Genomic DNA, 18,317 nt, shown 5'->3' on the forward strand with positions numbered 1-18,317 from the left:
GGCTATTATGTGAGTCTAGGAGAGCATAAATCTAAGTGGACGTCCATGACATGCGGAGTCCCACAAGGGTCAATTCTTGCACCACTCTTGTTTAGCCTGTATATGCTCCCACTAAGTCAAATAATGAGAAAGAACCAAATTGCCTACCACAGCTATGCTGATGATACCCAGATTTACCTAGCATTATCTCCAAATGACTACAGCCCAATTGACTCCCTCTGCCAATGCATTGATGAAATTAATAGTTGGATGTGCCAGAACTTTCTTCAGTTAAACAAGGAAAAAACTGAAGTCATTGCATGTGGAAACAAAGATGAAGCGTTCAAGGTGAATGCATACCTTAACTCTAGGGGTCAAACAACTAAAAATCAAGTCAGGAATCTTAGTGTGATTCTGGAGACAGACCTTAGTTTCAGTAGTCATGTCAAAGCAGTAACTAAATCAGCGTACTATCATTTAAAAAACATTGCAAGAATTAGATCTTTTGTTTCCAGCCAAGACTTGGAGAAACTTGTTCATGCCTTTATCACCAGCAGGGTGGACTGTTGTAATGGGCTTCTTACCGGCCTTCCAAAAAGACCATTGGACAGCTGCAGCTCATCCAGAACGCTGCTGCCAGGATTCTGAAGAGAACCAGAAAATATGAGCATATCACACCAGTCCTCAGGTCCTTACACTGGCTTCCAGTTACACTTAGGATTGATTTTAAAGTAATTTTACTCGTATATAAGTCACTAAATGACCTAGGACCGAAATATATTTCAGATATGCTCACTGAATATAAGCCTAACAGAGCACTCAGATCATTAGAATCGAGTCAGTTAGAAATACCAAGGGTTCACACAAAACAAGGGGAGTCCTCCTTTAGTTACTATGTGCCCGCAGTTGGAATCAGATTCCAGAAGAGATCAGATGTGCTAAAACACTAGTCACATTTAAATATAGACTTAAAACTCATCTGTTTAGCTGTGCATTTATTGAATGAGCACTGTGCAATGTCCGAACTGATTGCACTATATTTTCACTGTTTTTTATTCTATTTTATGTAAAATCATTTTCTAACTGTTTTAAATAAATTTTAAATAAGTAAATTTTTTAATAATTTTAAAAATTACTAATTGCTTTTTAAAATTGCTTGTTTTATTCTTGTTCTTCATTATTATTTTACTTTCTTTTATGTAAAGCACTTTGAATTACCATTGTGTATGAAATGTACTATATAAATAAACTTGCCTTGCCTTGCCTGCTATGCAGAGGGCTTTGCAAGTGAGACGGTTTCAGTAAATGTGCTGGAGGGAGGGTAGAGAGACACCAATGATCTTCTCAGCTGGTCTCACTATTCGTTGCAGAGTATTTCTGCAGCTGTTGTGATTTTTTGGCCAGTGCTGCTGTGTTTTGAGTCCAGGAGAGGTCCTCTGTGTTGTGCACACCCAGGAACTTGGTGCTGCTCACTCTCTCCACAGTCGCACCATTGATGGTCAGAGGAACGCGCTGAGGGTGCGCTCTCCTGAAGTCAACAACAATCTCCTTCGTCTTCTCCACGTTCAGAGAGAGATTGAAGAAAAAATAAAGATAAAGGTCAGTAGAGTGAAGAGGAGGGGGCTCAACACACATCATTGGGGGGCCCCAGTGTTCAGTGTGATGGTGCTGGATGTGTTACTGGCGACCGGTACTGCCTGAGGTCTGCCAGAAAGTCCAACAGCCAGTTGCACAGTGAAGTGTTGAGCCCCAGCTGGACCAGTTTGTAAATGAGCTGTTGAGGGATGATTGTGTTGAATGCTGAACTGAAGTCTATGAACAGCATTCTGGCATATGAGTCCTTTTTGACATATTTGTCTGACATATTTTGTCCAGATGTGTGAGTGCTGAGTGGACGGCAGTGGCGATGGCATCATCGGTCGACCGGTTGGACCGATATGCAAACTGGAAGGGGTCCAGGCAGGGGGGAGGGCAGACTTGATGTGGTGCATGACTAGCCGTCCAAAGCACTTCGTGAGGATGGGAGTAAGAGCAACAGGTGGAGTCTGCTGTGCAGTGGTGCTGTTTTGTTGCTCAAACCGAGCGAAGAAGGTGTTCAGCTCGTTCAGCAGAGAGATGTTGTTGTCACAGGTCCGTGGTGGGGGCTTGTAGTCTGTAATGGTCTGTATCCCCTGCCACAGGTTCCTAGTGTCTCTGCTGTCACTGAATTGATGGGCTATCCTCCTGGAGTACTGTCTCTTAGCCTCTCTGATGCCGCGGGACAGGTCGACCCTGGCTGTCCTCAGGCCCACCTCATCTCCAGCTCTGAAGGCAGCGTTCCACATCTTCAGGAGTCTGTAGACCTGCCCTGTCATCCACGGCTTCTATTGGCCCGGACAGTGATGGTTTTTGTGACTGTTACATTATCAATACAGTTGTTGATGTATGCAGTGACAGTCTCTGAGTACTCCTGGAGGTCAGTGGTGTTATTGCATGTGGCAGCCTGCTTAAACATGTACCAGTCAGTTGTGTTGAAGCAGTCTTGAAGAACCTCTGATGATCCTTCTGGCCACACTTTAATCTGTTTGTGAACTGATTTGGCGACTTTAATGAACAGTATGCAGGCATTAGCAGGCATTAGCATGACAGTGATGTGATCTGAGGCTCTGAGGTGGGGGAGGGGCAGGGCTTTGTAAGCTGATAAAAACACAACAGTCTCTTACAGTCCTCTGAGTTGAACGTAGTAATCGAATGTAGTCCAGTTTATTGTCCAACGAGCGTATGTTAGCCAGTACGATGGTGGGGATAGATACCTCCATGCTTACCCCTCTTCTGCTTCCTCTCACACCGCTTGTGGCGCCTCCGCTGTGGGCCAGATGCAGTAGTGTGGTCGGTGATGGTGTAGGCCTCCATGGCAGACCGAGATCCCGCAGCTGTTCCGTGTGCGTGGAGTTTAACCGAAAAATGCGGTTCTGCCGACATCGAGCAGAAACTCGTGACTGTATGCTCGCTTACAGAGAGGTAGACGCGATGACGATGTACAAAAACACTGCGACTCACAAGACAAAAAACACGAAAACAACGTTCTGTCGGGACAGAGAGAAGCCGCTGCGTGTGGATGCGCTGCCATCTTAAAGCATCCGGACGAGTAACAGAAGTTTTAACTGACTCTAAAGGACTTATAAGAACTGTTAAACTTAAGACAATGATTGGTTTCTTGGAAATACCTATTACCAAACTTCACCTGCTCTTAGAAGATGCAGAAAACTAGGACTGAATCTTATAACAGCTAGATAAAGATTAACAGGTGAGTATTATTTTTTCCGTGTATAAATATGTTTGGCTCCATTTACATTTAATTTATTGTAATTGATGTTTTAAACCCTCAATTAGGGGCCGGGTGTAAGAGCCGTACTTATTTAGTTTTCTTATGTTCCGTTATATATTAGTCTGATTCTATATTCTTAATGTTGTTTATTTCTCTGAGTGTGTGCCCTCTATAGGTGTGAATGGAAAAATGTTAAAAAGGATATGTCACCCTGACAGGAGTGGGGTGCTGGTGCGAGAGCATACAGTCTTTCAACCGTTCGCATGGAGCTAAGATGGCATGGTGCAACAAGACTGCAATTATCCCTTTGAGTTGTTTGTTTGTTTTATGTTGCAATTCAAATTCATTTTGGTTTAATAAACTTTAGTTATTATTTGGAACTTTCCAACGCTTTCCTGGATCTATTCATGGTGCTTTGCATTGCACGCATCGGAATATTGCATCAGCACCTCCCAAAGTGGCCAAGAAACAAGGGATATATTGGAAAGTTGAAGCTTGTTTTTACCCATACACAGTAACAGAAATGGGCACAGTGACCCCATTGGATTTAACGGAGACAAGTGAAGTCAATTAGAAGCACGCACTTCCTGGGGGTCGGGCGTACTGCGCAGACTCAAACTGAGCTTGATGACTTAGAGGTCACGTGAGCAACCTGTAAGTCTTCTAATCGCTGTGCCAAGAAAAATCTGAATCACCCACCGAATCTTCCAGAGAAGGCGAGCGTGAACAGGAGCACATTTTGGTAAGTATTCTGATTAATTATCTCCCTTGACTTTATGCCTCCACGTCCCCCCGATAGCCTCATAGACAGTAAAAGATTGCCTGTGAGCTTCTCCTCCTGTCCATACGGTAATTTCTCTACTGTGCGACAGAGAGTCGCTGGTTATGCGTAATCATTAGCCTATTTTTTACAAAAACTGCTTCTACGGAACCATAACGTAAGATACAAGGTAATGGAGCCTTTTATACATTTTCGTGTTTCTTTTGAAATAATTAATGGAAAAAGTTGTCAAAGTGACGCCAAAATGAATGGGAGTCAATGGAATGCTAACAGCAGGTGGGGGTCCGCTAGCCAATGGCTATATGAAACCCTGCCCCCCTGTTTTTACCACTACAAAGCCATTACTTCCTCTGTCCAAACACTTGCCTACTTCTTTATGTATAGTAACTGGCTAAATACTCATCTAGGAAGATTATTTGTGCCACCTAATGGTGCGGAAAAAAACACAACTACTAAGGTAACAGTGTTAGATCTTTTACAAGGGATTTGAACCCTCAGTGAAAGGTTGATTAAAATCTTTCCTATTTGTTCTTTTCAGCCTTGCAGAAAGATACGGTAGTGAGCTTTGAGGAAAGATGCTACAGAGACCACATCCTACCCGTAAGGAAGTGACATGTGGAGATACTGATATGGACTGGGCAGTACTACATATACTACAGTCTATATAAAAACACGGCTTTACAGAGAGGGAAAACATACAATTGAAGATTACACATATGGGATTATCCGAAATAATTCAAGCCATATGGACACTTAGCCCATGCAAACACCAGTACTGGGCCTGGCCTCAGTTCCTGGGAAGAGAGAAATTGAGCAATAAACTCTTGCATTTTGTGTGGGAGTGTCAGTCTTTATAAACAAGAGTGCAGGCCACTGTTAGACACACAACTGAGTGACTACAGCAGACAGTCTCTTCATACCTTAACTGACACAATACTGACTCAGAATGATGAAGTTCAGCGCATCTGCCTTCATGCTTCTGATCTGCACAGCTGCACTGCTGTCCACAACAGAGGGTAAGCAGACTAACTTACATTCATCATGCTTTTTGATTTATTATTGTTAATTTTATTTATTTTGCTAAATCTTGCGAGCTAATCCCACTACAACTTTCTCTGTGCTATGGCAGGTAGACCTAAACCCATGATTTTACGCTGTCAGTGCATTAAAACACATTCAGAGCCAATCCCAATTGACAAAATACAGACATTGAAGGTGATTCCTGCTGGACCACACTGCAAAAATGAGGAGATCATGTGAGTGTGAAACTTACCAAAGCAGCACTTCGAATACAGACTGTGCTCTACCAATCAAACCATTGTTTATTATTGCTTCTTAAAAAAAGTTCGAAATAGTTAACTAAAACTAAATATATGTAACTGTTACAAATTACAGACAAAATGGTGCATCTCATGGTGCATCCTGGTATACCTTCAAACATCATTTCAGGAGTTCACTTGTGTGGTGAACACTTTCTTTCATCAAATTCAATGATTGTTTTAGAATAAGATTCAGACAAAGTTATTTACATTTATTCATTTAGCAGACGCTTTTATCCAAAGCGACTTACAGATGAAGACAAAGATTTTCATATTTAAGATCATGAGTGTGCAAATATTTGATGCTTTATGGATGGCTCACCTAATTAGTGAAATTTGGTCATGATTTACTCACCTCCAGTCTATGTGATTTTTTTTATCTCCAACAGTGATGTTTAGCAGAATGACAGAATTGTTCCTTAAAAAATAAAATAAAAGAGTAAAAATAAATATATAAAATAAAAGTCTTGTTTTGAACATTTTCCTTGGCAGTCGTAAACACCATTGAGATTTTTTGTTTGAAAAATTTTGGCTTAGACAATTCTGCTACTTCTAAAATGTTCCTCAGAAGGAAGTAAGTCCAAAAAATTTAGCAACTAAACAGTGAATGAATGTCTATTTTTGGGCAAACAATTCAGTTAAATGATGAAATTGAAATGTGACTCGTGTACAATTTTATGCAATAGTAAAGGGTTTTTCTATTGATTTTAAACAATTAAACATTTATTTCTTACAGTGCCACAATGAAGAAAGGAATGACATGTCTTAATCCTGCAAAAGACTGGGTGATTTCTCTCAAAGAAAAGTAAGTTCTTGTCCATGATGACTCTAATTATCCTTCTCAAAATTATTCATTAGCATGATTTTAATTATCTTATATTAATAATAATAATTAATGCATTTCAATTATTTACTTTTGTGCATCCTTCAGACACTAACGTGTGTCTCTTCATGTTTGCAGATTAAACAAGAAGAATGTCAAGAGTCAACAGTGAATGAATATCACCGTTCATGAGCAACTGAAGAAACTGGTTCAACTATTCTTAATGTAATATAGGAATTTTTTATTTTGTCATCTCTTGTGAAAATGTGATTTCACTACCACCTGTTTTATTAAAGATGAACTTTACTGTATCCTTCTGTATATTTTATTCAATTATATTTATTGTTATTGTGTCACTGAATTATATGTCTTATTATATGTTTGCACTAGTTTTGAATGAAGAGTTGTAATAAAAACTGTCATAATGGATATTTTAGATATATTCATTTTTGTTGTGTCACTGAATTGTATTGTTATCGTTTTGCATTGGTTTTGAACCAAGACTGTCGTAATGGATATTTTAGTTGGTCTTTATTGTGTGATTTTGTCATATTGCAAAACATTGCAACATTACAGTATCATTCCCTGAGCTGTTCACAATAAAATTAAAGTTCACACAAAAATCAAATACCTTTTATTTGCATCATGTCTTTACAAACTTCTCCTGCACAACCCAAAATAAGGCATTCTGTCATATGGTTTCTGTATTACTATTAGTTAAATATGTGACACCTGTATTTCAGATGACCTGCCTGTTTTATTTACTGTGGTTGTTCCCAGTTCTGAGATTTCAACCTCTGCTTCTGAATGTAGTGTGCAGGCAATTAACCCTTTAACTGTGTTACCGTTTTCTAGATCTTTTAAAGATTCATTTTTGTACAATCTTAATGACTGTGTAGAAGCCTCCACAGACTTATATATATTGAGATTTTGGACTCTGTTACTCTGTTTAGGGAAAAAACACCCTAAAGATCTGTCACAACCCTGGTTCAGTGTCACTAGCCGCTCTCCCAGACATGCCTGCAAAGTAGCAGAGAGAAAGTGAAAAAGGTCGCCCACTCTATTCTTTTATCTAGACATGAACAGTGTGTCAGCATTAAGGGCATATCCCTTAAATGGTTTCATTCATATTTGACAGACAGTAGTTTTTCTGTTCACCTTGGTGAATTGTTTTCATCTGATTCCCCTCTTTTTTGTGGTGTCCCCCAAGGGTCAATATTGGGCCCCATGTTGTTTTCTTTGTATATGGTGGGGTATATTTTTAGGAAGCACAATAATTAATTAAACTGTTACATTTACATTTACATTTACATTTAATCATTTAGCAGACGCTTTTTTTTTATTATTATTAATTAAAGGAAAAAGACAAGAAAAGGAAAAGTACTGGAGTTAGTAGGTTAAGTGCAGGCGAAAAAGATGAGTCTTTAGACGTTTCTTGAAAATGAGTAAAGACTCAGCTGTACGAATTGAGATTGGGAGGTCATTCCACCAGCTGGGCACAGTCCAGGAAAAGGTCTGTGAGAGTGATTTTGAATTTCTTTGGGATGGCACCACAAGGCGTTGTTCCCTTGCAGAGCGCAAACTTCTGGAGGGCACATAGGATTTAACCAGTGAGTTTAGGTAAGTTGGTGCCGTGCCAGTGGTCGTCTTGTAGGCAAGCATCAGTACCTTGAATTTGATGCGAGCGGCTACTGGTAGCCAGTGTAACCTGATGAGGAGAGGGGTAACATGAGCTTTTTTTGGCTCATTGAAGACAACCCTCGCTGCTGCATTCTGGATCAGTTGCAGAGGCTTGACAGTACATGCTGTTAGGCAGAAGATATACAAATTTATTTGCCTGTCAAAACAAATGACAAAGCTTTAGTTCTGTCATTACTTAACTGCCTGAGAGATTAAAAAATATGGCTGGATCAGAACTTTTTTTGTCTTAATGAAAACAAGACTGAGATTGTTGTGTTTGGTCGTCCTGGGGATTTAAGGGCTTGTGTAGATGCACTTGGTAATTTAGGTTTGTATGTTCAGCCATCTCTTCAGTGCTTACAGTTAAAATCCAGCAGCTCGGATATTAACTGGGACTAAATGAGCACATCACCCAAGTCTTAGCTTCACTACATTGGATTCCTGTCGGCCTTGAGGATTGATTTCAAGATTTTATTGTTTGTTTTCAAGATTTTAATGGATTGTGGCTGCTTATTTATCAGAGCTTTTACATGTCTACACTCCTGTTAAAGTACTGAGGTCGTCCAATCAGGTGCTCCTCAATGTTCTGAAAGCCAGGTTAAAAAATAAAGGTGACCAACATTTTACAGTGGTGGCACCTAATTTGTGGAATAGTTTACCTGTACACATAAGAACTGCTCAGAATGTAGGAATTTTTAAGTTGTTAGGTCCTTGGCTTTTATTCCAAGCTGAACTTAGACATTGTGATGTTTTCAATCTATTTATCTTGTTTGTGTGTGTTATTTCCGACAATTGTTAAGCACTTTGGTCAACCATGGTTGTTTTTAATGTGCTATATAATTACTAAACTGAACTGGAAAATTTTCTGTGTGCGTTTGCATGCATTACAATAAACAGGGATTGAAGTTTTTAAAAAACATAATAAAGCTGCCAATAAAAATAGACCATAGAACTCATGCACACTAAAGCCTTGCTCAGAGTCTCTGTCCAGATCAGATTCACATTAACACCATCATACAGCTGCCATTAAAAACAGACCATTGAACTCATGCACACTAAAGCCTTGCTCAGAGTCTCTGTCCAGATCAGATTCACATTAACACCATCATACAGCTGCCATTAAAAACAGACCATCGAACTCATGCACACTAAAGCCTTGTTCAGACTGTCAGTCTAAATCAGATTCACATTAACACCATCATACAGCTGCCATTAAAAACAGACCATAGAACTCATGCACTCTAAACCCTTGTTCTGACTGTCAGTTTAAATATGATTCACATTAAGACATCCTACAGCTGCCATTAAAAAAAGACCACAGAACTCATGCACTCTATAATACATTTTGGGGAACATGACATTAACAACTGATAATGTAGGAAACCACAGACAAACATATATAATCATTTGCATGAATGTACCAAAGCAACTGCAACTTTTTAAAAAGAATGAGAAACTGATTTTATGATGTGCACAAGTAAGATGATGTGGAGACTGAACAAGTTCAATTCAATTCAGTTCAAGTTTATTTGTATAGCGGTTTTTACAAAACAAATCGTTACAAAGCAACTTTACAGAAAATTATGTTTCTACAATATTTAGTAGTAGCTAGTAGTTTGTGCACATTTGACAGGATTTTAGAAAAAATAAAAATAATAATAATAATACAAGACGTAGTCAGCTAGACGATGAACTATCAATATTATTAATTAAGTTATTATATGATTCAGTCACACATTTAGCAATAATTGTTAGTTCTGTTTGTTGATTCAGGGTCAGCATCATCTGAGGTCCTCTGAGGGTCAGCATCATCTCTTCTCAGGTGTTCTGGATCCAGACTGGAGCTTGTGTAAATATAGAAACAAAAAACAAAATAGAGACATCATTAGCATAGCTGCTGATCCAACAAAGTAAAATTAGTTTAACCCAAACTAATGAATAAAAATGCACCTTTGATCAGATGCAACTACACTCACAATTTAAATGATACATTATTCGAATGCTTGGCAAAAGAGATGTGTTTTTAATCTAGATTTAAACAGAGAGAGTGTGTCTGAACCCCGAACATTATCAGGAAGGCGATTCCAGAGTTTGGGAGCCAAGTGTGAGAAAGCTCTACCTCCTTTAGTGGACTTTGCTATCCTAGGAACTACCAAAAGTCCAGCGTTTTGTGACCTTAGGGTGCGTGATGGGTTGTAACGTGGTAGAAGGCTAGTTAGGTACGCAGGAGCTAAACCATTTAGGGCCTTATAGGTAAGTAATGATAATTTGTAACTGATACGGAACTTAATAGGTAGCCAGTGCAGAGACTGTAAAATTGGGGTAATATGATCATATTTTCTTGACCTGGTAAGGACTCTAGCTGCTGCATTTTGGACTACCTGTAGCTTGTTTATTGACGAAGCAGGACAACCACCTAGAAGTGCATTACAATAGTCCAGTCTAGAGGTCATGAATGCATGAACTAGCTTTTCTGCATCAGAAACAGATAAGATGTTTCGTAGCTTGGCAATGTTTCTAAGATGGAAGAATGCAGTTTTTGTAACATTGGAAATATGATTTTCAAAAGACAAATTGCTGTCTAATATAACACCCAGATTTCTGACTGTAGAGGAAGTAACAGTACATCCGTCTAGTTGCAGATTGTAATCTACAAGATTCTGTGTAGTGTTTTTTGGTCCAATAATTAGTATCTCTGTTTTATCCGAATTTAATTGGAGAAAATTATTTGTCATCCAATCTTTTACATTTTTAACACACTCTGTTAGCTTAGATAATTGGGAAGTTTCATCTGGTCTCGTTGAGATATATAGCTGAGTATCATCAGCATAACAGTGGAAGCTAATTCTGTATTTTCTAATAATATTACCAAGGGGCAACATGTATATTGAAAATAGAAGGGGACCTAGGACGGATCCTTGTGGCACTCCATATTTTACTGATGATAAATGAGATGACTCCCCATTTAAGTAAACAAAATGGTAGCGATCGGACAGGTAGGATCTAAACCATCTTAGAGCCTGCCCTTGAATACCTGTATAGTTTTGTAATCGATCTATGAGTATGACATGATCTATGGTGTCGAACGCAGCACTAAGATCAAGTAAGACTAGAAATGAGATGCAGCCTTGATCTGACGCAAGGAGCAGGTCATTTGTAATTTTAACAAGTGCAGTTTCTGTGCTATGGTGGGGCCTAAAACCTGACTGAAATTCTTCATACAGATCATTTTTATGCAGGAAGGTGCTCAATTGAGCAGACACAACTTTTTCTAAAATTTTTGACATAAATGGAAGATTTGAAATAGGCCTATAATTTGCCAGTACACTAGGATCTAGTTTTGGTTTCTTAATAAGAGGCTTGATAACCGCCAGCTTGAATGGTTTTGGGACGTGACCTAAAGATAACAACGAGTTAATGATATTGAGAAGCGGTTCTTCGGCTATAGGTAACAGCTCTTTCAGTAATTTAGTGGGTACAGGATCTAATAAACATGTTGTTGGTTTAGATATGGTGATAAGTTTGTTTAGCTCTTCCTGTCCTATGGTTGTAAAGCACTGCAGTTTATCTTTGGGTGCGATGGATGAAACTGAAGTGTTAGATGCTGTAGAATCTACATTCGCTATTGTATTTCTAATGTTATCTATTTTATCAGTGAAGAAATTCATAAAGTCATTACTATTTAACGTTGGTGGAATATTTGAATCAGGTGGCGTCTGGTAATTTGTTAACTTAGCCACTGTGCTAAATAAAAACCTTGGATTGTTTTGGTTATTTTCAATGAGTTTGTGTATATGCTCTGCCCTAGCAGTTTTTAGAGCCTGTCTATAGCTGGACATACTGTTTTTCCATGCAATTCTAAAAACTTCTAAGTTAGTTTTTCTCCATTTGCGTTCAAGCCTACGAGTTACTTTCTTGAGAGAGTGAATATTACTGGTATACCATGGTACAGTACGTTTTTCTCTAACCTTTTTCATTTGATCGGGGCAACAGCTTCTAATGTATTAGAGAAAATAGTGCCCATGTTGTCAGTAATTTCGTCTAATTCATGTGTATTTTTGGGTACAAATAGCAGTTGAGATAGATCAGGCAGGTAATTTGCGAATCTTTCTTTGGTGGCTGGAACAATAGTTCTGCCCAGACGGTAACGCTGCGACATATAGTTAATATCAGTTATACTTAGACCATATTTAGACCAAAATAATCATTTGGTTTTAGCCAGGTTTCAGTCAAGCAGAGTAAATCAAAACTATTATCTGTGATCATTTCATTTACAATAACTGCTTTTGGTGTGAGTGATCTAATATTTATGAGCCCAAACTTTAAAAATTGTTTTTGTTCATTTACTTTACATTTTTCTGGTTTAATTACGATAAGATTTTTTCTAGATCCTACATTATATTTACATGAACAAGTAATTTTGAGAATTTAATTTCTGAACTGAGAAATGCACCAAAGCGACTGCAAAAAACTGTAATGAAATCATAAAAATGTAAAATTAAAATAAATAATTTTAAAAGAACCTCAATCAAAATAAAGCGCTTATTAAATATATATATATATCATTGTTTACCTGCATGTCATTTGACCATAGGACATGCACATGTGATACTTAATTGTTAAAATATTTATTCAGGGGTACTTCAAGTAAATATATTAGTATATAAAAGTTTGAGAATCCCTGCATTTCATGTAAATAAGAAATAATGTGAATTTGTGGATTTCAATTTGTTTGAAAGACAAAAGTTTTCCAAAGTCAAAGTAATGCATGATTAAATAGCCCACTTCTTGGTTATCAGTAGTTGGTGCAATGTTGAAATGCTACGAAAGCACTTCTGAAAAATTTAATTATTTTTGTAAATCCAGTGATCAAATGCTGTGTCGCTTCAGTTTTAACCATTTGACTGATGACTGGTCTTTGTGTGAAGCTGTAAAAAAAAAGGGAAAATCAATAAATTATGAATCATGTATTGCTAGTGAGTGAATACGTAATCATGTAATCAATAATACAAAATATTAACTGTAGTCTGTAACTAACTGAAGTAACTAACCATCTCTGCATTACAGTATGTAGTCCTCTTTGTAGTTACAGTGCTTTTCTAGCTTTTGATTATACCTTTATATATATGTGTGTGTGTGTGTGTGTGCGTGTGTGTGTGTGATTGAATTGGCTTTTGATCAACCTGTTTTGGGATGGCCTGTCTTACATACCTTAGATCATTTCTGGTTGAAAATACTTGTCAGACTGAAAAATATATTATTGGAATGCTTTTGCAAAAACATGTTTTATTCTAAAGCTCCTGGGTTCCTTCACTGGAATTTGGGTTTACTGAAGGAGGACCTGTTGCACAATAGGTTTTGATAAGTGTGATGTCAGCAGTGGGGTTCTTTAAAAGAAAAAGTTTTGCCAAATTATACACAAACACTATCAACAGCCGGACAAGACAGTTTATTTAAGAACCATCTGCAGTTTTACTGTTTATACGCTGATGCATTAATCTCTTGGTCAGAAATTTCACAACAATGAAATTCACCGTAGCAGTCTTTTTTTGTCTCACATGCATGACACTGCTGTTCACAACAGAAGGTAAGCACAATCGGTTTTTTTTTTATGTGATTGACAGTATCCATTGTTTGTGATTATATTTTATATATTGTTTATTAAAGGTTTAAAAATGCTAGTATGTGTTTAATAAATATTGTAAGAGCATGCAGAGATACTAATACTTTTTTTCTCTCTCGTTTCATTAAGTCATCTCAGCCAGACTACAGCTACGCTGCCAGTGTGCTAAGATGTATTCGGGAAAACCAATTAACCCTAAACTAATACAGCAATTAAAAACGATCCCTGCTGGAGTACAGTGCAAAAACGATGAGATCATGTGAGTGTGTCAAAGCAAAGATCAATGCAATGCACAAGTCTGAATGCATGGTGGAGTAATTATTTGTTTTTTTGTCTTAAACAGTGCCACTCTGAAAAATGGACAGACATGCCTCAATCCCGAAGATGAATGGGTGAAAAAGATCATTGAAGAGTAATTTCCCATCTGTGTTTGCATGCAGAAGTTTATGTTTTTTATTACGGTATGTTGCAGCACAGATTTTCTTCTGCATATTTCTGCAGACCTGTGAAATGCTTTCGTTAAATGAAAATATGTCCTCATTGCAAAACTCTTTGGATGCAGGTGGCTTGCTCACCAGGGAAACATGTTCTGACGAAACAAATGTAAAATTTGCATGGCAGAAAATGTCTTGTCCTTTTGGCTCAAAGTAACATTTCTGACTAACACTTTTTTTGTAATGTAGGAAAAAAATATATATATATATAAATTGTCATCTTTTTTTGTCCACTTCAATACATAAGATACAACTTGTTTCATACATTATTATATTCAAAATACTTTAAATGACTTCATTTTAGATTTAAACATGCAACATGACTGATTTGTTTTATTTTCTTGCTATAATAAATCTCTGAAAATTGCATTAGGTCATATGGGTTTAGTGACATGAGTAAATGATCACACTGTTTATTCTGTGGTAAACTATAACTTAAATGTGTAAAAAAAAAAAACACTTCTTGTAACTCTGTACCAGGTTCCAAATCAAATGCTTATAAATCACATATAATTGCAAGTATATAATAAATGCACATGTGCTGTAACTTGTCATGAGGTTTTTTTATTAACTCGTTTGTCTTCATGCATTGTGCCTCTAGACTAACACTGACCTCTTCCTTCGGATATATTTTGGGGCAGATTTATTGTTCCTGGTAGTTCCTGATAATTCACTCCTCATGCATGCTTCTCTGGTGTGCTGTAGTTCGACTTCTGCCCTGTTCAGTCTCACAACGCATAGCAGAATGAATTATTAGACCCAATTATATTTATGGAATTTTTCCACGGATTAAGAACTACTTGCAACACATATAGAACTGTGTTGGGTTGTGAATGACACTACTTTCAATTAAGTTTACCATTAGGACAGCATATATATTATTATAGAATAAGTTTTTAAAAGGGTGGAAAAACACTTCATTTTGTTATTGGTATTCCATCATACATATTTTGTGGCAAATTCTTCTGTTACTTCTATAAACTATATTGTGCACTGAAAAATGTTGGTGAAACTTATTAGAAAGACCGCAAATAACACACTGAATACATAAAGCAGCCGGTGGAAGAAAAATAATCTTACTGTGACATCTGATATTAACAGATTCTTGTGAAACTTGTTCGGTGTATTTTAGTGGTTTAACCTTTTATGTTTCTACAAATATTTGCACATGTTAAGACATCTACTGTAAATGCTCTAAACACCTGACTAACTCTACTAACACTAACCAGTCTCAGACCAGCACTGCTTCTAATCCATACATCAAAATCAATCAAATTATCAATCTAAAAACTTATATCTGGAACATTAGGATCAAGAAACTACAACACAAAGTGAACTACGTACAATTTTATTGAACTCTAAAATCAAATTATGAATGTGAAGATTATCTCCAGAGCGTCAGAGACACAAAGCAGAGACGGATCCTGACCAAGTACAGGCTCAGTGAGCACAGTCTAGCCATCGAGAGACCAGCAGACAGAAAGAGCTGAGAGTGTGTGCTCACTGTCAGACAGGAGAAATCATTCACTGTCAGAAATACATGTCCATAAGAAACCCCTACTTCAACAAATTCACCAAATAAATAGAGAACTTTACAGCCATTAGTTAAACAGAACAAATGAAGAGATTTTAGGAGAGGGACAGACCCGACACTGAACCGAGTTCTCTTCTACAAAGTTATTCTCGAAGTCCCTCCTGCACCTGAACGAACAAATACAAATTGCAGTTTGAACAAACAAAAAGATGTGAAAGAGCCCAAATCAGGACTCGCGGTGTTCTGGTGTTCAGGGCTCACACAGAGAAAGGCATCTCATAACACTTGAACATCGAATTTATGTCAAAATATCCACCTTGGAAATTATGCTTGAATAACTTTAATTATTTCTTAAGTGAAAGTAAACAGTTGAGGAAAAATGGGATGTGTATTATATTGGATGCGTTCATGGTCTCTTAAAGTGACCGCACCTAATTTAGCGACTGGCTGCTGTAATGTTCATCCTAGAAAATGAAAATGAAAATCACTCACTGTTCTTGACTGAATTACTTTGTAGTTTTAACAGTCAAACCAAAAATTATTCAGACACCAGATATAATTTTTGATATATATAGCAAAACTGTTATAATGTGAGAAATGTTGAAGGTGTCTGAATAAATGTAGGTTTGATTGTATATTTAATTTTTACATTGAAGACTATCCAGTGCTATTTTACATTTAATTATTTGGTTTCTCTACCTTGACACCTACAAACTTGAAAAAAAAAACAATTTAAACATTGTGTAAATAGCACAAATAAATAAAAATAAACAAATATACAAATTAAACAATTTCAAACAGGGCCCACTGGTACAACCTTCACCGGGGCCCCGCTGACCCCAGCTACAGCAATTCGAATGAGCCATTTTAATCTAGATTAATTTCAAGATCACAGTGAGATTAATCTAGATCAAAAAAAATAATCTATGCCCACCTCTAATATATATATATATATATATATATATAGACAGACGGATAGATAGATAGATAGATAGATAGATAGATAGATAGATAGATAGATAGATAGATAGATAGGACAGACGGACGGATGGATGGACGGACAGACAGACGGATAGATAGACAGACAGATAGATAGATAGATAGACAGATAGATAGACAGACGGACGGACGGACAGAGAGACAGATGGATAGACAGACGGATAGATAGATAGATAGATAGATAGATAGATAGATAGATAGATAGATAGATAGATAGAGAGAGAGAGAGAGAGAGAGAGAGACGGACAGACAAACAGATGGACGGACGGACGGATGGACGGATGGATGGACGGACAGACAGATGGATAGACAGACGGATAGATAGACAGACGGATAGATAGATAGATAGATAGATAGATAGATAGATAGATAGATAGACTGACAGACGGACGGACAGAGAGACAGACGGATAGATAGATAGATAGATAGATAGATAGATAGATAGATAGAGAGAGAGAGAGAGAGAGAGACGGACAGACATACAGACAGATGGACGGACGGACGGACGGACGGACGGACGGATGGACGGACAGATAGATAGATAGATAGATAGATAGATAGATAGATAGATAGATAGATAGATAGATAGATAGATAGATAGATAGATAGATAGATAGATAGACGGATAGACAGACGGATGGATAGATAGACATATGGATAGACAGACAGACGGATAGACGGATAGACAGACGCATAGACAGACAGACGGATAGATGGATAGATAGATAGATAGATAGATAGATAGATAGATAGATAGATAGATAGATAGATAGATAGATAGACAGATGCTTAGAAAGACAGACAGACGGATAGACAGACAGACTGATAGACAGACAGACAGACAGACAGACGGACAGATGTATGGATGGATGTATGGATGGATAGACGGACAGACGGACAGACGGATGGATAGATGGATGGATGGATGGATGGACAGAGAGACAGACGGATAGATAGATAGATAGATAGATAGATAGATAGATAGATAGATAGATAGATAGATAGATAGATAGATAGATAGATAGATAGATGGATGGATGGATGGATGGATGGACGGACGGAGAGACAGACCAGAGTATGTGAGCGGAGTGGAGTGGCAACAATTTTCCCTCCGCGCTCAGAGCATTTAATAATCACTCCGCTCCAGCTCCGCTCCGGGTTCACAATTTCCCGCTCCTGCTCCACTCCGCGCTCAGTGATACCAGAAACACCGCTCCGCCTTCGCTCCGTGGCTAAAGTATTTCAGTATGTTTGATATGTTATGTTCATAACGTAGCCTATATTAAAATAAAAAATAAAATAACAGGAGAGTTTCAAAGTGGCTTAGGCTGTTGTGTGCAAACTTTTTTTTCCTACCACATGCCAAACTAATAACATGGATGTCAGCATTAAAAGGTATAATTACTGTATTCTGCTGTGCAAATTTTGTTTGTGATGAAAATAACAGTACATTTTTATTTTATCTACAGATCAATGCATTTCTTACAGATTTATGCTCATTCAAATTCAGATGAAGTAACACTGTAAGATTACATTTGTTTGAATGCATTATTGCGAAAGCGATTGCGTGTGAATGTGCTGTAACTGTTTAAATCATGCTTTGACCCGAAAATATTCAGTAAAAGGAACAGACAAACTCCTTGAGAACTAACCTATAACTTCCCGCTCGGCTACTGTCGTCATTGTAACCTTCTTATTTGAGAGATCCATCTGTATCAAGCTATAGTTAAATATGTTTAACGTGAATACTTGCGATTTTACCGGCCGTTGGCATGAAT

General features: G+C 37.6%; 2 protein-coding genes across 2 annotated transcripts; both read left to right on the plus strand.

Moving 5' to 3' along the window:
• The first annotated feature begins 3,985 nt into the window (after positions 1 to 3,985).
• Positions 3,986 to 7,531, plus strand: LOC113079130 (interleukin-8-like). The gene is made up of 5 exons (XM_026251333.1): positions 3,986 to 4,028; positions 4,606 to 5,083; positions 5,197 to 5,323; positions 6,123 to 6,191; positions 6,348 to 7,531. Exons 2-5 carry the CDS (start codon positions 5,014 to 5,016, stop codon positions 6,379 to 6,381), a joined length of 300 nt encoding a protein of 99 aa, XP_026107118.1. The 5' UTR covers positions 3,986 to 4,028; positions 4,606 to 5,013; the 3' UTR covers positions 6,382 to 7,531.
• A 5,701-nt stretch (positions 7,532 to 13,232) lies between these two features.
• On the plus strand, positions 13,233 to 14,553 carry LOC113079122 (interleukin-8-like). The gene is made up of 3 exons (XM_026251326.1): positions 13,233 to 13,476; positions 13,642 to 13,771; positions 13,856 to 14,553. Exons 1-3 carry the CDS (start codon positions 13,413 to 13,415, stop codon positions 13,926 to 13,928), a joined length of 267 nt encoding a protein of 88 aa, XP_026107111.1. The 5' UTR covers positions 13,233 to 13,412; the 3' UTR covers positions 13,929 to 14,553.
• Positions 14,554 to 18,317: the final 3,764 nt, after the last annotated feature.

This window comes from Carassius auratus, unplaced genomic scaffold (genome assembly GCF_003368295.1).
Source record: "Carassius auratus strain Wakin unplaced genomic scaffold, ASM336829v1 scaf_tig00027223, whole genome shotgun sequence".
Lineage (NCBI taxonomy): Eukaryota > Metazoa > Chordata > Actinopteri > Cypriniformes > Cyprinidae > Carassius > Carassius auratus.

Bases quoted from the DNA above. Each gene is read 5' to 3' on its own strand.
- LOC113079130 (XM_026251333.1), top strand. From the start codon at position 5,014: ATGATGAAGTTCAGCGCATCTGCCTTCATGCTTCTGATCTGCACAGCT. The intron at 5,324-6,122 runs GTGAGTGTGAAA...TATTTCTTACAG, and splicing joins TGCAAAAATGAGGAGATCAT to TGCCACAATGAAGAAAGGAA. The intron at 6,192-6,347 runs GTAAGTTCTTGT...TCATGTTTGCAG, and splicing joins GTGATTTCTCTCAAAGAAAA to ATTAAACAAGAAGAATGTCA.
- LOC113079122 (XM_026251326.1), top strand. From the start codon at position 13,413: ATGAAATTCACCGTAGCAGTCTTTTTTTGTCTCACATGCATGACACTG. The intron at 13,477-13,641 runs GTAAGCACAATC...CGTTTCATTAAG, and splicing joins ACTGCTGTTCACAACAGAAG to TCATCTCAGCCAGACTACAG. The intron at 13,772-13,855 runs GTGAGTGTGTCA...TGTCTTAAACAG, and splicing joins TGCAAAAACGATGAGATCAT to TGCCACTCTGAAAAATGGAC.